This window comes from Dermacentor andersoni, chromosome 4 (assembly GCF_023375885.2).
Source record: "Dermacentor andersoni chromosome 4, qqDerAnde1_hic_scaffold, whole genome shotgun sequence".
In the NCBI taxonomy this organism is placed as follows: Eukaryota; Metazoa; Arthropoda; class Arachnida; order Ixodida; family Ixodidae; genus Dermacentor; species Dermacentor andersoni.
The window spans coordinates 46,966,105-46,980,633 of record NC_092817.1 but is presented as its reverse complement, the minus strand read 5'-3'; the positions used below and the strand labels follow the sequence as shown (position 1 = coordinate 46,980,633).

The 14,529-nt window shown below is 41.4% G+C and overlaps 1 protein-coding gene across 8 annotated transcripts in view; it reads left to right on the top strand.

Moving 5' to 3' along the window:
• Positions 1 to 14,529, top strand: part of ATP8A (ATPase phospholipid transporting 8A1) — a 123,429-nt gene that overhangs the window by 72,051 nt on the left and 36,849 nt on the right. For all 8 annotated transcript variants that reach the window (XM_050184192.3, XM_050184194.3, XM_050184193.3 and 5 more), the window contains 11 exons: positions 1,573 to 1,703; positions 4,080 to 4,246; positions 6,352 to 6,409; positions 7,681 to 7,792; positions 10,257 to 10,339; positions 11,686 to 11,735; positions 11,895 to 11,964; positions 12,780 to 12,867; positions 13,053 to 13,105; positions 13,917 to 14,003; positions 14,125 to 14,172. In XM_050184192.3, the coding sequence (XP_050040149.1) occupies positions 1,573 to 1,703; positions 4,080 to 4,246; positions 6,352 to 6,409; positions 7,681 to 7,792; positions 10,257 to 10,339; positions 11,686 to 11,735; positions 11,895 to 11,964; positions 12,780 to 12,867; positions 13,053 to 13,105; positions 13,917 to 14,003; positions 14,125 to 14,172 (947 nt within the window). The remainder of the gene's footprint in view (positions 1 to 1,572; positions 1,704 to 4,079; positions 4,247 to 6,351; positions 6,410 to 7,680; positions 7,793 to 10,256; positions 10,340 to 11,685; positions 11,736 to 11,894; positions 11,965 to 12,779; positions 12,868 to 13,052; positions 13,106 to 13,916; positions 14,004 to 14,124; positions 14,173 to 14,529) is intronic.

Sequence of the window (14,529 nt, the reverse complement as noted above, 5' to 3'; positions counted from 1 at the left end):
TCAAATTAGTATTAGCCTTTAGTGTCCCTTTAAGCAGAAACAACCATTTTGCTAGCTGATGCAAATAGTGGGGTCACAGCTAAAGGGGCACTCTGTTACCTTTGCTTAGGAAGGTTTGTTTCAAGCGTTGTTTACATGCACATTAACAATTCTAACAAATAATTGATTTAGTACACTGTCTTTTGAAGCTGATGGACAGCAGACTTCATATGGTTGTCACAAAAAAAGTTTAACTCCTGAGTACTTCCTAGTCTTCTTGTTATGTGTTTTGTGAGGTTTCTTAGAACTTGACTCCTTTATTATGCCCCTGTTATGTGTATTAACATGCTTTCCCTGCTTTTTCCTTGCTAGGAGCATGTAAGTAGATGCAGCAATGTGTTGCTGCAGATAGTTTACTGATTCGTGAGTTGAGCTTGCATACTCCTCACTCGGAGCATAGGCTGTATTTTTGTGCTGCTTCGTAATGTGAGAAAGAAAAGTTATGGAAATTTTGGTGAAACAAGGAATTGGCATGTTTTGGCAGCAGAACCACAGTATGTGAGAAATTTATGTTCAATATTTACTGCGAGTGTGGGTAGCTTTTAGTTAGTCAATCCTGCCTTAACATGTTGATGTTCCCTGTTAATTGAGGTCACGTCAGGCTGATAGCCATGCTAAACAAAGATACTGACTGCATTGTTGAAGGAAAAGAAAAATCTTTATTTGAGTGATAACTGATTTAAGTGAATTTTCTGTAATGACAGCTTACACAAATGGCCTCTAAAATTAATGTGCCCCAAGTTACTTCGCTGTATGTTTCCATAAACGAGAAGGACATGTCACAACTTCACTCCCCTAAAACATGAATTTGCTATTTGTTTAAATTGATAATCTGTTGTATAAACATTGCATGAGGCATTTGGGCAAAGCTGTACTGTCACCATCATAGTTTGTAGGGCTACTTTTACCTTATCTAACCACTCGCCCACCCACCATTTGCCAACACATACACCCAGTACTAGCTAGCTTGCTTGCTTGCTTGCTTGCTCACTTCTGCACTTACTCGCTATCATTCAAGTGCACCGCTCACTAACTACCAGACTGGCTGACTAAATAACCAAAGTAAATACTAACTGAATGGCTTACTAACTATCCAACCATCTACAGTGCTGTATTTTATGCATGAAGCCAACATAGAATTTGATTGTGGTCTAGATGTTGCATGCACGCCTTGGCTGCTGCAGAATACTACAGCTGCATACTATTGTGAATAGTGTGAGAATGGGGCTAAGATTAAAAAGAACACGACACAGGCGCTACAGCCACCTGTACTACAGCTACTTTTTTTAGCAGTAAACATTGACGATGTCTAGTTTAGGGTGATTTTTAAAAACTTACATGCTCACAGAAATTGCGGCTATTTCAATTACATAACTTTGAATGTTTCAAGCTGTTAATTGTGTCTTCTGTCAATATACTAGTGTATCGCTGTGGCAGTGCTTCACCTGAATTTTCAACCAGCTAGTTCTTTTTCACAACCTCAGTCTGACCATGCGTCTATCCCGCTTTCTGTGGCCCCATTACCCTCTGCAGACCTGAGCAGCAACAGCAACTTTGCCTACAACTTTCTCACCTTCATCATACTGTACAACAACCTGATCCCCATCAGCCTACAGGTGACTCTGGAAATGGTGCGATTCATACAGGCCAGTTTCATCAACATGGTATGTGCATACCCTCGACTCCTTTTCAAAAAGGCACTTTGTGCATTGCTGCATCGAGAGAGTCAGTTTTACTACCTTGTTGGGACAGTATCCTGTCTGTTTTTGCCATGCGGTCAGTGGGCTACCTTGGCTCGTGGGATTTCACCCACATGATGCCTGCTGCTATAATTAAGTAGATTTGCCGTTCTACATACTGCTCAATGATGTCGACATCCAGTCACATCAGCTCCACACTCCAGTGTTTATGGAATGCATACAAACACCTGCAGATAAAGGTGCATGTCTAAAAAAAAGTAAAGAGAGAAAAAGAAATAAATGCTAGCCGAAATTTATTCAGAACATGCCACTACGAAATTCTTCATAGCACCAGGTGCAGCTGTCGTACGTTAAACCTCATCAGTTATACGTATTATTGCATTAATATGATCCTCTTCCATTATTAATATGATTTCTGCCCATGGGCCCTATAACGTAAAAATATTCCAATCAGTTTTTTATTCCAATCTCCTGATGTCACATTTACATAACCGCTGACGCAAGCATCTGGCGGTGACCTGCAGCATTGTCTGAACAGTTGAATCGAATGCTTTCCTTGTTTATAGGAGGTCACTTTTGTTTGCTTTCAAAATGAATAACACTACCTCCTTTGAGCGGATTTTCTTATCTAATTGGCTGACAACAGGTGAGGAGCATTCTTAAGTGGACAGGTTTTTGATGGGGCCGAGCCAGCGCAGTGAAGATAGATAAGTGGTTGAGGAGGGCGGTCCCAGCGTCTGTGATTGGTCCCCTACCCCTTACTTAACCTGCAGTGGCTGGTCAAAAAGTGCACCGGCAGGCAATAGAAGGTTTAGAATGCTGCTAAAGCAGATCCTCAGCAAAGAAGAGTTGGCAGAGCGATGTCACATACGTGCCGAAAGGGCTCGATAATGTTATACTGCCACGAAGAAGTTTAATTATACGCGCATAAATCCCTGCTCTCTGGTAGGTGCGAGTAGCCAGTGCCTGAGCGATTGGTGGGCAGCCATCTTCTATTCCTTTCGGAACGGAGCAGTTTGCAGCTATTCAGGAAAAAATCCAGTTTTGTTCAGCATATTACTGCATCTTTAACACATGCACATCACTTTGTTGCGGTGAGTTTTCACAGTTTTGTGACATCACGTGACAAACTGGCGAAGTGGGCGCAGCCCGAAAACTTTTGACCAATAGCAGAGGGCCAATGGCAAAAATGCGTCGAATCAGAAATAAAAATGTTTCTTTTGTTTGGCCTAAGCATGCATAATAAGTGTATACACGTTATATCAGATGGGGAGCTATCACGATTTTCGTGACGTCGCGTGACAGACAGGCGAAGTTGGGGTGGCCTGAAAGTGTCTTGACTAATCGTGGAGGGCTGATTGCAGAAACAGTGCCCCATTTTTCGGCTTGCACCCGCAACTGCTTGCTTGTTTAAAAACGTAAACGAGTTGTGGCTTTTTGCATTAAGCACTTTCTGAATGTTAAATTATAGCACTCCTTTCTGAATGCTAAATTGTAGGGGTACACAATGTGTTGTTTTGTTTTCATTTGAATGCTGACTCAGTTCTTTGACCTTTTTGTCTCACCATCATCAGCAACCCGCTGTGGTAGCTCAGTAGCAATGGCATTCTGCTGCTGAGCGTAGGGCCACAGATTTGACCCCTGACACAGCGGCCGCATTTTTATGAAGGCGAAATGAAAAAACGCTTCTGTGCTTAGATTTAGATGGATCTTAAGGAACTTCATATGGTTGAAATTAATCTACAGCACCTCTCGTGGCTCATGAGTTCCTTTTGACCGTTATGCCCTATAGTAGATATATATCATCAGTAACAACACCATCACTACATTGTAGAGCTTCATGCTCTCGGGCTCAATTGAACTTGCCGAATGAGCATCATCAAATAGTGCATAGGTTTGCTGAAGCCATTATGAAGTCCAAGATATTAAATCTTCCGAATTAATAAGAGTTAAATAAGATATAAATTCCAAAATATTCAATCTTCTGGACTGGTGAGGATTAAATAACAAGCTTTAATGTTTCTGAAGATCCAAATTCGAGTGTTAAAATGATGAGCTTTTTCAACTTCCAAACTCATGTCCTTTGTGCATCGAAACACATTTCAGTCAAACTACCTCAACACTGTTAGTGCTTTGTGTGATTAGTCATTGGTACATTTACTGCATCGATTCGCAATTGTGCACCAGCATATGGTCCATCAGTAACCTGTGCCACATTAATCTGAAGAAGTTATTGTTTTTGTCGGGCCACTGGCTAGCATGCCAACTCTTCCCATCAGAAGTTGGGTGTGTCGGCAGTTTCTGGGCTCACATGCCTGCATTATGTCCCTGTCCTGTCAGGATTCAGAGATGTACCACGAAGATACGGATACACCCGCCATGGCCAGGACTTCCAACCTGAATGAGGAACTCGGCCAGGTCAAGTACATCTTCTCTGACAAGACTGGCACTTTGACCTGCAACATCATGGAATTCAAGCGCTGCAGCATTGCTGGCCGGATGTATGGGTAGGTGACATGCCAGTGTTTGTTTGTTCTACAGTGATGAATTCTGTTTTAAGTATATTTTAAAGGAGCACCAAAAAGCAAACATTAAATAAATTCAGTATGTTGCTTACCCTTCAAGATACAGTTCCTTGCAATGTTACCCAAAGTGAAATGTAATGTTACTGTCAATGCTAGTTTCCTAATGAATGCTGTGACACTACAGGAATGCCAAGGCGTGGGGTTTCAAGGCTTCACGTTGAATATGGCTTGGCTGAAGACATTTCTGTACAAATAAAGCTTATTGTTTACTTACGTTTATTATAACTAGTAGTAGTAAGCAAAGAAAACAAAAACAAAGGACAGACTATTGAAACTGTCGCACTTTGAGTGCACACCTTACAGTTTTTCCTGCAACTTTAGTGTGTCGCTGATACTTGTTCACATTTGACATAATTGTGCAACCCAGCTTGAGTTCTCATGGTTTAATAAAAAGTGTTTTTACATAATAACAAAGAAAAATGCAGATTCCATGCACTGTGGGAATTGCTATAAGCAAAGGTTTGTTGAACTGCCAAGATAAAATGGCTCAACATGATAAGAAACACCCAACAGATTTCTGTGACAAATGCGTTCCGCAACCTGCCCGTAATGTTCATCTGTTGCAATGGAGAACATTGCAGAGCAAAATGAAGTTTTATTCAAGTGTGATATTCTTGGGCAACCACCTTCGCTGATACCCAAGATTTTGCTGGATTCGGCACCGGATATGTTGAAGTAGACAATCAAAAGCAGTCCTGGCATTGTGCGAAGGTACTGAACTTGGCACAATGCCATAAACACTGTCAGTCATATATGCCAGCGTGTTTGGGGCTGAGCTATGTGAAACCTTGCCAAAGTGATCATATCGCCAGCAGCGACAATATGGTGGCTAGAGTAGCTACAGCTTCTACTCAACGAGACAGGCAATGACATGCCAAATCGCGGTAAGCAAAGAAAACTTCGCTCTAAAAGCAGCAGTTTCAAGACATGTCTTCAAGGTGTATTAACCTTCCGAGAAAGATGACTGTCCACATCCACCATTTCCCCGCATTCCCATGCATGCAACACCACCGCACCGTCAGTTTTCTCTCTGGGTAATTATGAGGAACCCTGTGCTTCTAGAATTACCACGACATTAGTTTATGCTAAAAGCAGACTTAGTTCCAGTGAAATTCGTGTGACTGAAGGGTGCACGCAGGCCTACCACAAGTCAAATTGCCCGGAACAAATCTGGTCTCTTACTACATAACTGTGGCAGTGATATTAGAGGTTATGCCCTGTTGTGCATTATTGCCAGCTTTGAATCAGGGGCCCACTCAGGGAGAGTGCCACACTCCTGTAAGAAGCACTGACAGTGTTGTTAAAATAGGTAGCACTAGTGAGAGTATGGCCTACAGTATAATTAATTAAATAAAGGAACTTTCAAGTTGATATCATTTTACCATCAGTGGTTTATGTCAACTTACCGATTATGAATGGGATGCTTTACGTCAAGGGGTTGTGTGACATGTTTACAACACTAAAGACTGAGCATGACATCACACACACAGCACAGGTACTGTCTGTCTTCTCTACTGTATGTTGGATTTTGTCTCTGGTGCTGTAGGTGTTTCGTTGAGTCAAAAAGCCGAGTTGCCCTGCTTTTTGCCTTAACTTCATTGTGGTGCTAATATACTCTATTTTCACACTCGTGTGGCAGAAGTCTTGTCCCACATTTATGTCATTTTTGGAGTACTGGATAGCTTAGCTAGCACAATATTTTAGCTATTGCTGTATATTGCTATTGAAAGTTGGCGCTATTGATAGCTTTAGCTGTTGTTCGAGCTTGATTTGGTGTTTGCCTTCCGCATGTAGGTCAGGCTAAAGTCAGCTTAAAGTGGTAAGTTAGTGTTTAATATGTACAACACATCACATGGCAGTACGAAGAGCATTACCATGACACTGAACTTAAGAGCAGATCTTTTTATAGCTTGTGCCTCCACATTGTACACAAATTTAATTTTCAGTGCAACTAATATGCACGACCATATGGTAATCTTTTCTTCCACAATTGACTTTCCTGACAAGACTATTAATCTTATTTGCAGCACTATGGAAGAAGGACTTGATGCCAAGGAGATTCATGATATTCTTCGCAAGAACACGGTGAGCCATCAGCTATGGCAACCTTTTGTGCCATCTTCCGCTGAAAGCTGTTGAAGTAAATTTTTTTTTTTTTTGCTCTCTCTTTCTCTTTAAGATAAGTGTCTCTGTGAAAAATTGTGAAGCAAAACATTCCTGTTTTGTTTATTATGGTAATTTAATTTTACAAGGGTTTTATACGAAAATGGCACACAGTTTTGTCCATCAGCAAGCCTATGCATTAGCAAATGATAAATGATTTATTTTTGTAATCTTGATGCCAGTATACTGCCGTGAGTTGTTTTTGTGACAGAGGTTAGCATTTGACAGGTTTTACAAACAGTTTCTGTAGTAATGCAGACCGTGTCGTTTCTTATTTTTTTTGTCCTCCCTTGTGACCTCTTTTTGTCTTTGTCAGTTTACACTGATATTATGGGGTGCAGTCAGCATCCAATTTTTCGAACTCTATAGGTGCCACGGAAATGTCCAAAACATCGGGCTGTTAAAAAAAAAAATGAATGCGTACCTTTTACTGCCCCCAAGGGTTCAAATCGCCACAGGCACGTCCGAAGCAGCTCTGAAGGCCTGCCAGTACACTCATTAGGCATGCCAGTGCTTGTACTGTGACAGGAGACTAGGTGCACGTGTGTATAATCAAAGAATACATATTGTGACCCGTTACAGTGGCCCCTTTCCTCTCTTGTGTATGCTTCATCACAGAACTATACTGTGTACGCTTCACCGCACGACACCACTGTACTGCAGCGAAGCTGGATTTTGGAAATCTGCATTATGCAATGCTTGACCCTTGCCAGACTTTCTGCGCTTCAAAGTGATCGGCAGGATTGGCGCCATTGATGACAGCGACGAATTCTTCCAAAGAAAAGCACCGAACAGCAGGAAGCTTGGTAGCAAACATCGAAACAGATCGGTCTACTGTTGTCACAGTGGCTACGGCCGCAAGTGGATCAGCATGCAAGAGCGCTGGTTCGATGCTGCGAGATAATCACGATTATTGCCATTTCGGACCTGTGGTCACAGCAAAACAGTACAGAAAATCGGACAGTGAAGCATTTCAGTGTCAAATTTCGGACATTGTTATACATTGGCTCTGTGGGGTAAGTGGTGGTGCTGTGAAGGCGTCCGAATTATAGGGCTTGTTCGAAAAATCGGTTGTCAACTGTATTAAGAGTATGTAACAGTTTTGTGTAATACACCACAGCTTGGAAGGTAGCTTTGAAATGTATGGCTCTATTTACATGTTTCTCTTTCTCTTTTCTAAATTTTATCATCAGGCTGCCACACCCTATGTGCGGGAGTTCTTCACACTGATGGCTGTTTGCCACACAGTGGTGCCAGAGATTGACAACGAAACAAATTACATCAAGTACCAGGCTGCATCACCCGGTAATGAACTGTGCTGGCTAGCATCACTCTAGTTGAGTTTTGTTTGCTTTGACTTTATTTAGGTTCGTAATTGTCTTACTGTGTATGGCATTAGATTACTTTAGAACTTATCGTCCTGAATGCTGATGCATTAAGTAGGTGCACACGTTCTTGCTCTACCCGATGCAGTGGCTGTAACATTATGCTGTGGGAACAAATACAAAATACAGTAAACCCTCATTACAACGAAGTTGCTTTATTCGAATGAACATTTTAATTCATGTGTAACACGGTCCAGGCCCAAGTGCATGCATTTTAGGCTGGAATACTTGAAGCCTGCAGGTAACGGTCTCTGCTGAGTTTAAAGAACGAACCGGCAGAAGTTTGGAATCCTTAAGTGCCCAAGTGGCGGCCTTGACCTGCGTGCCCTTCCTGCCCCCGCCAACGACCCAGAGAGAGTGGCATGCACCCACCAGTCAGAGCCTTTCTTGCTCCTTTCCCTAAACGCGATATGGAGAAATGGACAATCGGTGTTCCGGTGGCACTAGAGCTTTGACTCTCGGCTTTGGCTAAAGATTGTGTGCAGTGGGTGCCCCCCTACATCAGCCGTAGCCTTTGAAATTGTCACATTGTGCGCGGTCCCAATCTCAAAATTCATGGGAAAGCAACATGGGAGGACATGGCCCAGCATGGGTACACTGCTCTCTGTATCGAGACTTAAGGCTGGTTCAGTTTCAACAGCTTTAGCGAGTGTTTCTAGTGTCGCGCTTTGATCATTGCCCACGTGCCATGCCCATGTGCCACGGTACTCATTTCTCTGGTCTCGGCATGTGGGTGTGCAGTGTGAAGTATTGAGATATTGAAACTTTAGGCCTGTTCAGCTTTGGCAGCTCTGGCAAGTGTCTGGCAGGCAGCTTGCATGCTTTGTTGTTTCAACTTGTGTGGCTTTTCTGTCAAGAAACCTGCGGGCAGTTCAGCTGGACATTTTGTGGTTTCCCATGCACGTTATGGCTTAATCAAGGTCGTCATGCTTGTATCTGACTCTCAAGCAGAAACCAGCACTACCTTGATTCACCAGCCTATGGATCGCAAGTGCCTTCTGCAAAGGATGCTTGTCTCCTACAGTACTAATAAGGCCTAAAGCATAGACATCCTCACTGCTATTCATTTGCTCTATCATTCATGGAAAGAACTGTCACCAACAAAGATGCCAACTGCTTTGCGCATGCATATTTCAGGAGGAAACACAAGATGATTCGCATGTGTGGAACAGTGTCTACGGAACTGTGCACAAAAGGGTCAGGGAGGACCCCGAAGATGACTTTAGCTCATTCGTGCTCACTGATGCAGCTGTTCTTATTATTGCCCCCATCATGACGTCGAGATTGTAGATGCAGCGATGGGTTATCCTGATGAAGAAACAGCAACTGATGAACGTCTGAAGATACTGACAATGGTGCAGACATAGGAGTGCCTTTGTCTGCTTTGCAACAGAATTTAATACAGCGATGTTGATTACGGTCTTGCGCAATGCAGTAGTAAGTTGGCAGTGGCATTGCTTGCACCTGGCAGAAGCTAGCTACAGACTAAACTGACCTCCTTTTTCTCGACTTAATAAAGAAACAAGGACAGCTGTCACTGAGGTGGAAGTGTTCGGGCATGTTTATATATACTTCCACGGCATTGACAAACAGCTGGGATGCTATTGTCAAGCTTTTACGGTGTATCCGCTTTTATTGAACTACCGACTACATCAGAACTTTTTTGCCATTCCATTCACTTCGTTATTACAAGGGCTTACTGTACCTTTGAAATAATGACATAGCTGCCAACACATGCGTGCCAGCAGATGAGCACAATACAGTTCAATACGATAATAAATAATAATATAAATTATAAATAATTAATAAATAATATAACTTTCAATATGAGTTCTGCATATTTTGGTTGAATATAGTGTTACAAGGTACTATCATCAGTGTTTCTGTTAGCATCTTACCTTTTACCTTTTTTCATATTCTGGTACTATATTCCAGCACATGTTAAACATGCCAAGTTTTGAACAATACATGCCATTCTAGAACAGAAATAAAAATGCATTCAACTTTATTGATCTTACGTCCTTATATCAGATTACTCATCTGGATTCTCACATGTTACATTTTGCAAACGAGTCATTTTTTTTGTAGCATTGGCACCATTTTTCATCCATGAGTTGTTATAGAGGAACTGGTACTCATTGACGATGTTGCAAGATTACCTTGATAAGTATATAAATCTGCCTAGGTTGCACAGCTAGCTGTAGTCATTGTACATTGTGCACCGCCCAGATGCAAATCTGGCACTTTTTCAATTAATTTTTTTTTATGCACAGTTTACTTCATTTGTGCTCGAAATGAACAGTGTTTCTTTTGACATGTTCAGTGTGATGTTACAGTGTACAGATTTATACAAGTATGTGCAAAGCCCTTTGTTCATTTTTCAGACGAAGGCGCTCTTGTCAAAGGGGCACGAGAGGTTGGTTTTGTCTTCACGACCAGGACGCCAACACATGTGACAGTGAACATTGTGAGGCGCCCTTTTTTATTGTTTTGTCTTTCTTTCCACTTGGAAATAAAGACAGTATAACCTCTTCTTGTTGCTGCTTTAAAAGGACACCAATTAAAAGTGTTAACTCAAGCTAGATTAGTAGATAACACTTCTTGCTTAGCAAATAGGCTATTCTTCCAGCTAGTGTGGTTAGGGCATTGAAGAGAGACTTGTGATGATACTGCCTTGGAATTTCATCACTAGCTTTGCCACAATCGCATAAATTTTTGCAGCATCTGCTAGAGTCTAGTCAATTGTTTGGTCATCTGTTTGGTCATCTATTGCATTAGGAAATAAGCAATACTCAACATGGCAACTTCTCATCCCGCCCTCCGGCTCAGGTGTGCATAAATACCCGGTAACTTGTGATGATGTGCCAATGTAACCATTGCCATGGTTTGGGCATGAAATTTCCTGAGGGGATATTTTGGCTTTATTGTATTCATTAATAAGCTATCTTTTCCCACCAAGGTGTACAGAGAATTATGAGAAATTTATCTACCATCTAGACATAGTGTTTCTGTTCAATATCTCTCTAAATGTACAGCCAAATGCCTTTATAACAAACTTCTTGGGGCCTCCAGAAATGTTTGTTATGCAGGTCTTTTCATTGTGAAGGTCGTGCACTGTACCACTGACAATAGAGCTGCCTAAACATGTTCAACAGAAGAAAATCTTTATGAGCATGAATTCAAGAGAGACTTAGTAAAATATTACCGGTCGTCAGTTACGAATACATCATCATGGCTTCATCAATTGCGACATATTCATTGGTCGTCACACCTGCTGCTGCCTTACAGCAAGCAGCATACAAGTTTAGCGCTTCCTGGAGAAATGCAGTAAGACTACCTCTGATATCGGCCCGCTGGTCAAGTGTGTCGCTAGCACTGCCGTTAGTGCTATCACAGAGCACACCTTGATGATGTCTGCACAGGACAGTGGGGACGTTGCTATGTGGCGCTCATTGCAAAGCAACAAATTGGCTGTCTGGGATGCCAAAATTCGTTTGTTGAGCAGGCAGATTCATTGTAGTGGTCTTCGTTGTAGAGGTGGTCACCATACAAATCAAAAGTACGAATTTGGCCGAGACATAATCAATCCTTTGTTATACAGGTAATTTCACTATAAAGGCATTCGTTGTAGAGGCATTTGACTGTATATTGCATATGAATTTGCGCCATTACCTGCATTATATGCATTCATATATTCAACAAAAAAAATGTTTTGAATTTCCATTTTCTGGCGTAATATAAGTGCCACTTTTGCTGTCACTTTAAAGCATAAAGCATTGAAAAGCAATCTCTGTGCATTTTGTCTGTTTTCAGTTTGGTTCAAACGAGAAGTATGAGATCTTGAATGTCATAGAGTTTACAAGGTAAGCCTTTCGTTTACACATGTTTACTGTTCCAATAAAACTTTGTTCAGGCATATTTTATAAATTCGACATTTAGTGAACTTAGCTTGATTTTCTAGATAACCTGAATTCTTCCTTGCTGTTTATTCATTCATGCATCCTTTTATTCTCTCTCCGCAGTACCCGGAAACGAATGTCTGTCTTGGTCCGGACACCTCAGGGCAAGATTAAGCTATTCTGCAAAGGAGCAGTATGTACTTGTTTATCGCACCACCATGCACTTTCTTCGTTCTGAAACCATGACCCCTGCAAAGCCTGTTTATGGTATTGTAGAATGTCAGAGTACAGCTAGCCTTAACTTAGAATCTTGGCAAACCAACTTTGCACCATTATTTCATTGTGCAAGAATTTCCAGCTTCCTTATGTCACTCCGCATTACACCAACTGCGTCTGTTTCTTCTTGCCACATGCCTATTTCCTTGTATTACCACAAGGGATGCCCTGCACTCTCTGTGCCCCAACATTGCAGTGGTCATCGTCTCGTAAAGCTTATTTGGATATCACAGAAAGGCGAACGACAAGAGTTAAAAGATTATGACACTGGTGTAGAAAACAAACAGTGAGCATGGAACTTTGCATGCATAAAACTGGCATAAGCCAGCTTATGCAAGCGAAGAGCATAAAGAAATTAAAGAAGTGCAGCATGGTGGCTTGTTGCTATGTGGGCTGTCACCCTAGCCAGTACAAAACCACAGCGCCTGTTATGCTAAGAATGACAGCAGTGACATCTATGTGGCCAGCAACATTCAGTTCTTTGCAGTTTCTTTGTTACGAAATGCATTGAAAAAACATTTTCATGAGGGCATTTGTGATGCAGAGCTTTTTCAACTGAGAAAGCTTGAAACTTGCCTTAAAACTTGTTGCAAAGCCCCTTTTATCGCAAGCTACTTGTATTCTGCAAATCACTTTGTCAAATTAGGGTTATGGAACTGAATTCTTTACTGAGCATATGAGCCTGTTCGTGGTGGCATGTGCTGTTTAACGCTCGCATTTGTTGTCTTTCAGGACACTGTCATATATGAAAGGCTCGGAGCTGAGAGCCAGAGTTTCAAAGACATCAACCTCAAGCATCTTGAAGAATTTGCCTCCCAAGGTTAGTGTATCAAGGTTTTGTTAGCTGGCAAAGTTTCACTTTCTGGAAGGGCATGCATGCACTAGCACTTCTTTGTCAGGTGTTTATATCTCTTACATAGCTGATTTTGCTTGCTTCGGTCACTAGAGAGTTCAAATCATGGCTTTATTTTTGTGTGGGGTACACATGGTCATCTTGTCTTGCAGGTTTGAGAACTCTGTGTCTTGCCGAAGCAGACATTTCTCCAGAATACTACGAGGTAAGAAAGCTGTGATCTCTCTTTATGTCATCAAGTTTATTTGACACAAAGCTTTCATAAAAAATGTTTTCTTGTTTCATTATTCTGGCTTTGTTATTCTCTATACAGTGACCTCTTTATTTACCCTGAAGAAGTGATTTAACTCCAGTTGCTGCTTTGTTTACATATTTCACAACGAAATTTCTTTTTTTTTCTTTTCACTTTTTCTTCAGTGTAACACTTGACGTTGCTACTTGCCCAGTTCGTTCAGAAAAAATTCAATATTGCCATTGTATGTGCACCTCACCATTAGAAAAGAAAGCTCATGCAAAGACTTGGACCGGTATTGCCTCCTGATGGCAACTAAAGAAAAGAGCATGAACAGTAATGGCAGGAGAATGCTTTCATGGGCTAAAAATCTATTTTTAATCTCGGTTGAAGCGGTAAACATAAGAGAATTTTCACATCAACTGCCAAGTCTACAGAGCCATCCTGCCACCATCACTATGTGTTTCTTTTGGTGGCTGAAAGACGTTTGTTAGGTTGTCACGTGATATCATGAATGTGGAGACTGACTGTCTAATATTATATGGTATTTTTTTTCTAATGGCTACTTTCTTTCTTTTGGCTTATATTATCTTCCTACATTTTAGTAGTGCATAAGCCACTTCCTAATAACTTTCTGCAGTGGGGACACAGCATGTTGAAAAATGTGCAACTAGCTTTGCTTGTTGTGTCGTCTTATTCCCAAAAATCTTTCTAAAGTGGCATCTCACTATTGTGTGTTCTGCAGAGGCTCATGTTAGTGCACCATCTTTGAACTCTTTTTCAGGAGTGGAAGAACACGTACCACAAGGCGACCACATCCCTGCAAATGAGAGAACGCAAGATTGAAGATGCCGCACAGCTCATTGAGACGGTAATAACAGGTTGTGCCGCTAGAGTACAGCTTAATTGAGTGCAATTAATGTGAAATATGAAGCCTAATGAGCTGCTGTATTTTCTTATTGATTGATCACGGTGTTTTGTTCTGCCTGCAGAATCTGTCTCTCTTGGGCTCTACTGCCATTGAGGACAGGTTACAAGACGTAAGTATTGATGGTATTACATAACTATTATTATGCAATTCTCACACAGACACACACACACAAAGAGGAAACTCTGAAGGTTTCCTTGTGGGTCCATTTGAGCACCCTTGGAGGTATACAAGCCATGAAGCAATGAAACTGCTACAGGTGCTTCTAGGTACCGTGTAGATCCCCTTTGTGGTTTATACTGAGCGTCATCAATCTTCAACTTTTCAACACACATGAATACTCCCTTAGTTGAAACACACTGTAGTTCAACCCGGATATATCACACTCAAAGGAGATTGTGAAATAGTTCGACATATCAATAATTCAATATATCAAATAAAAATATTGTACAAAAATTTTCAAGGAGAT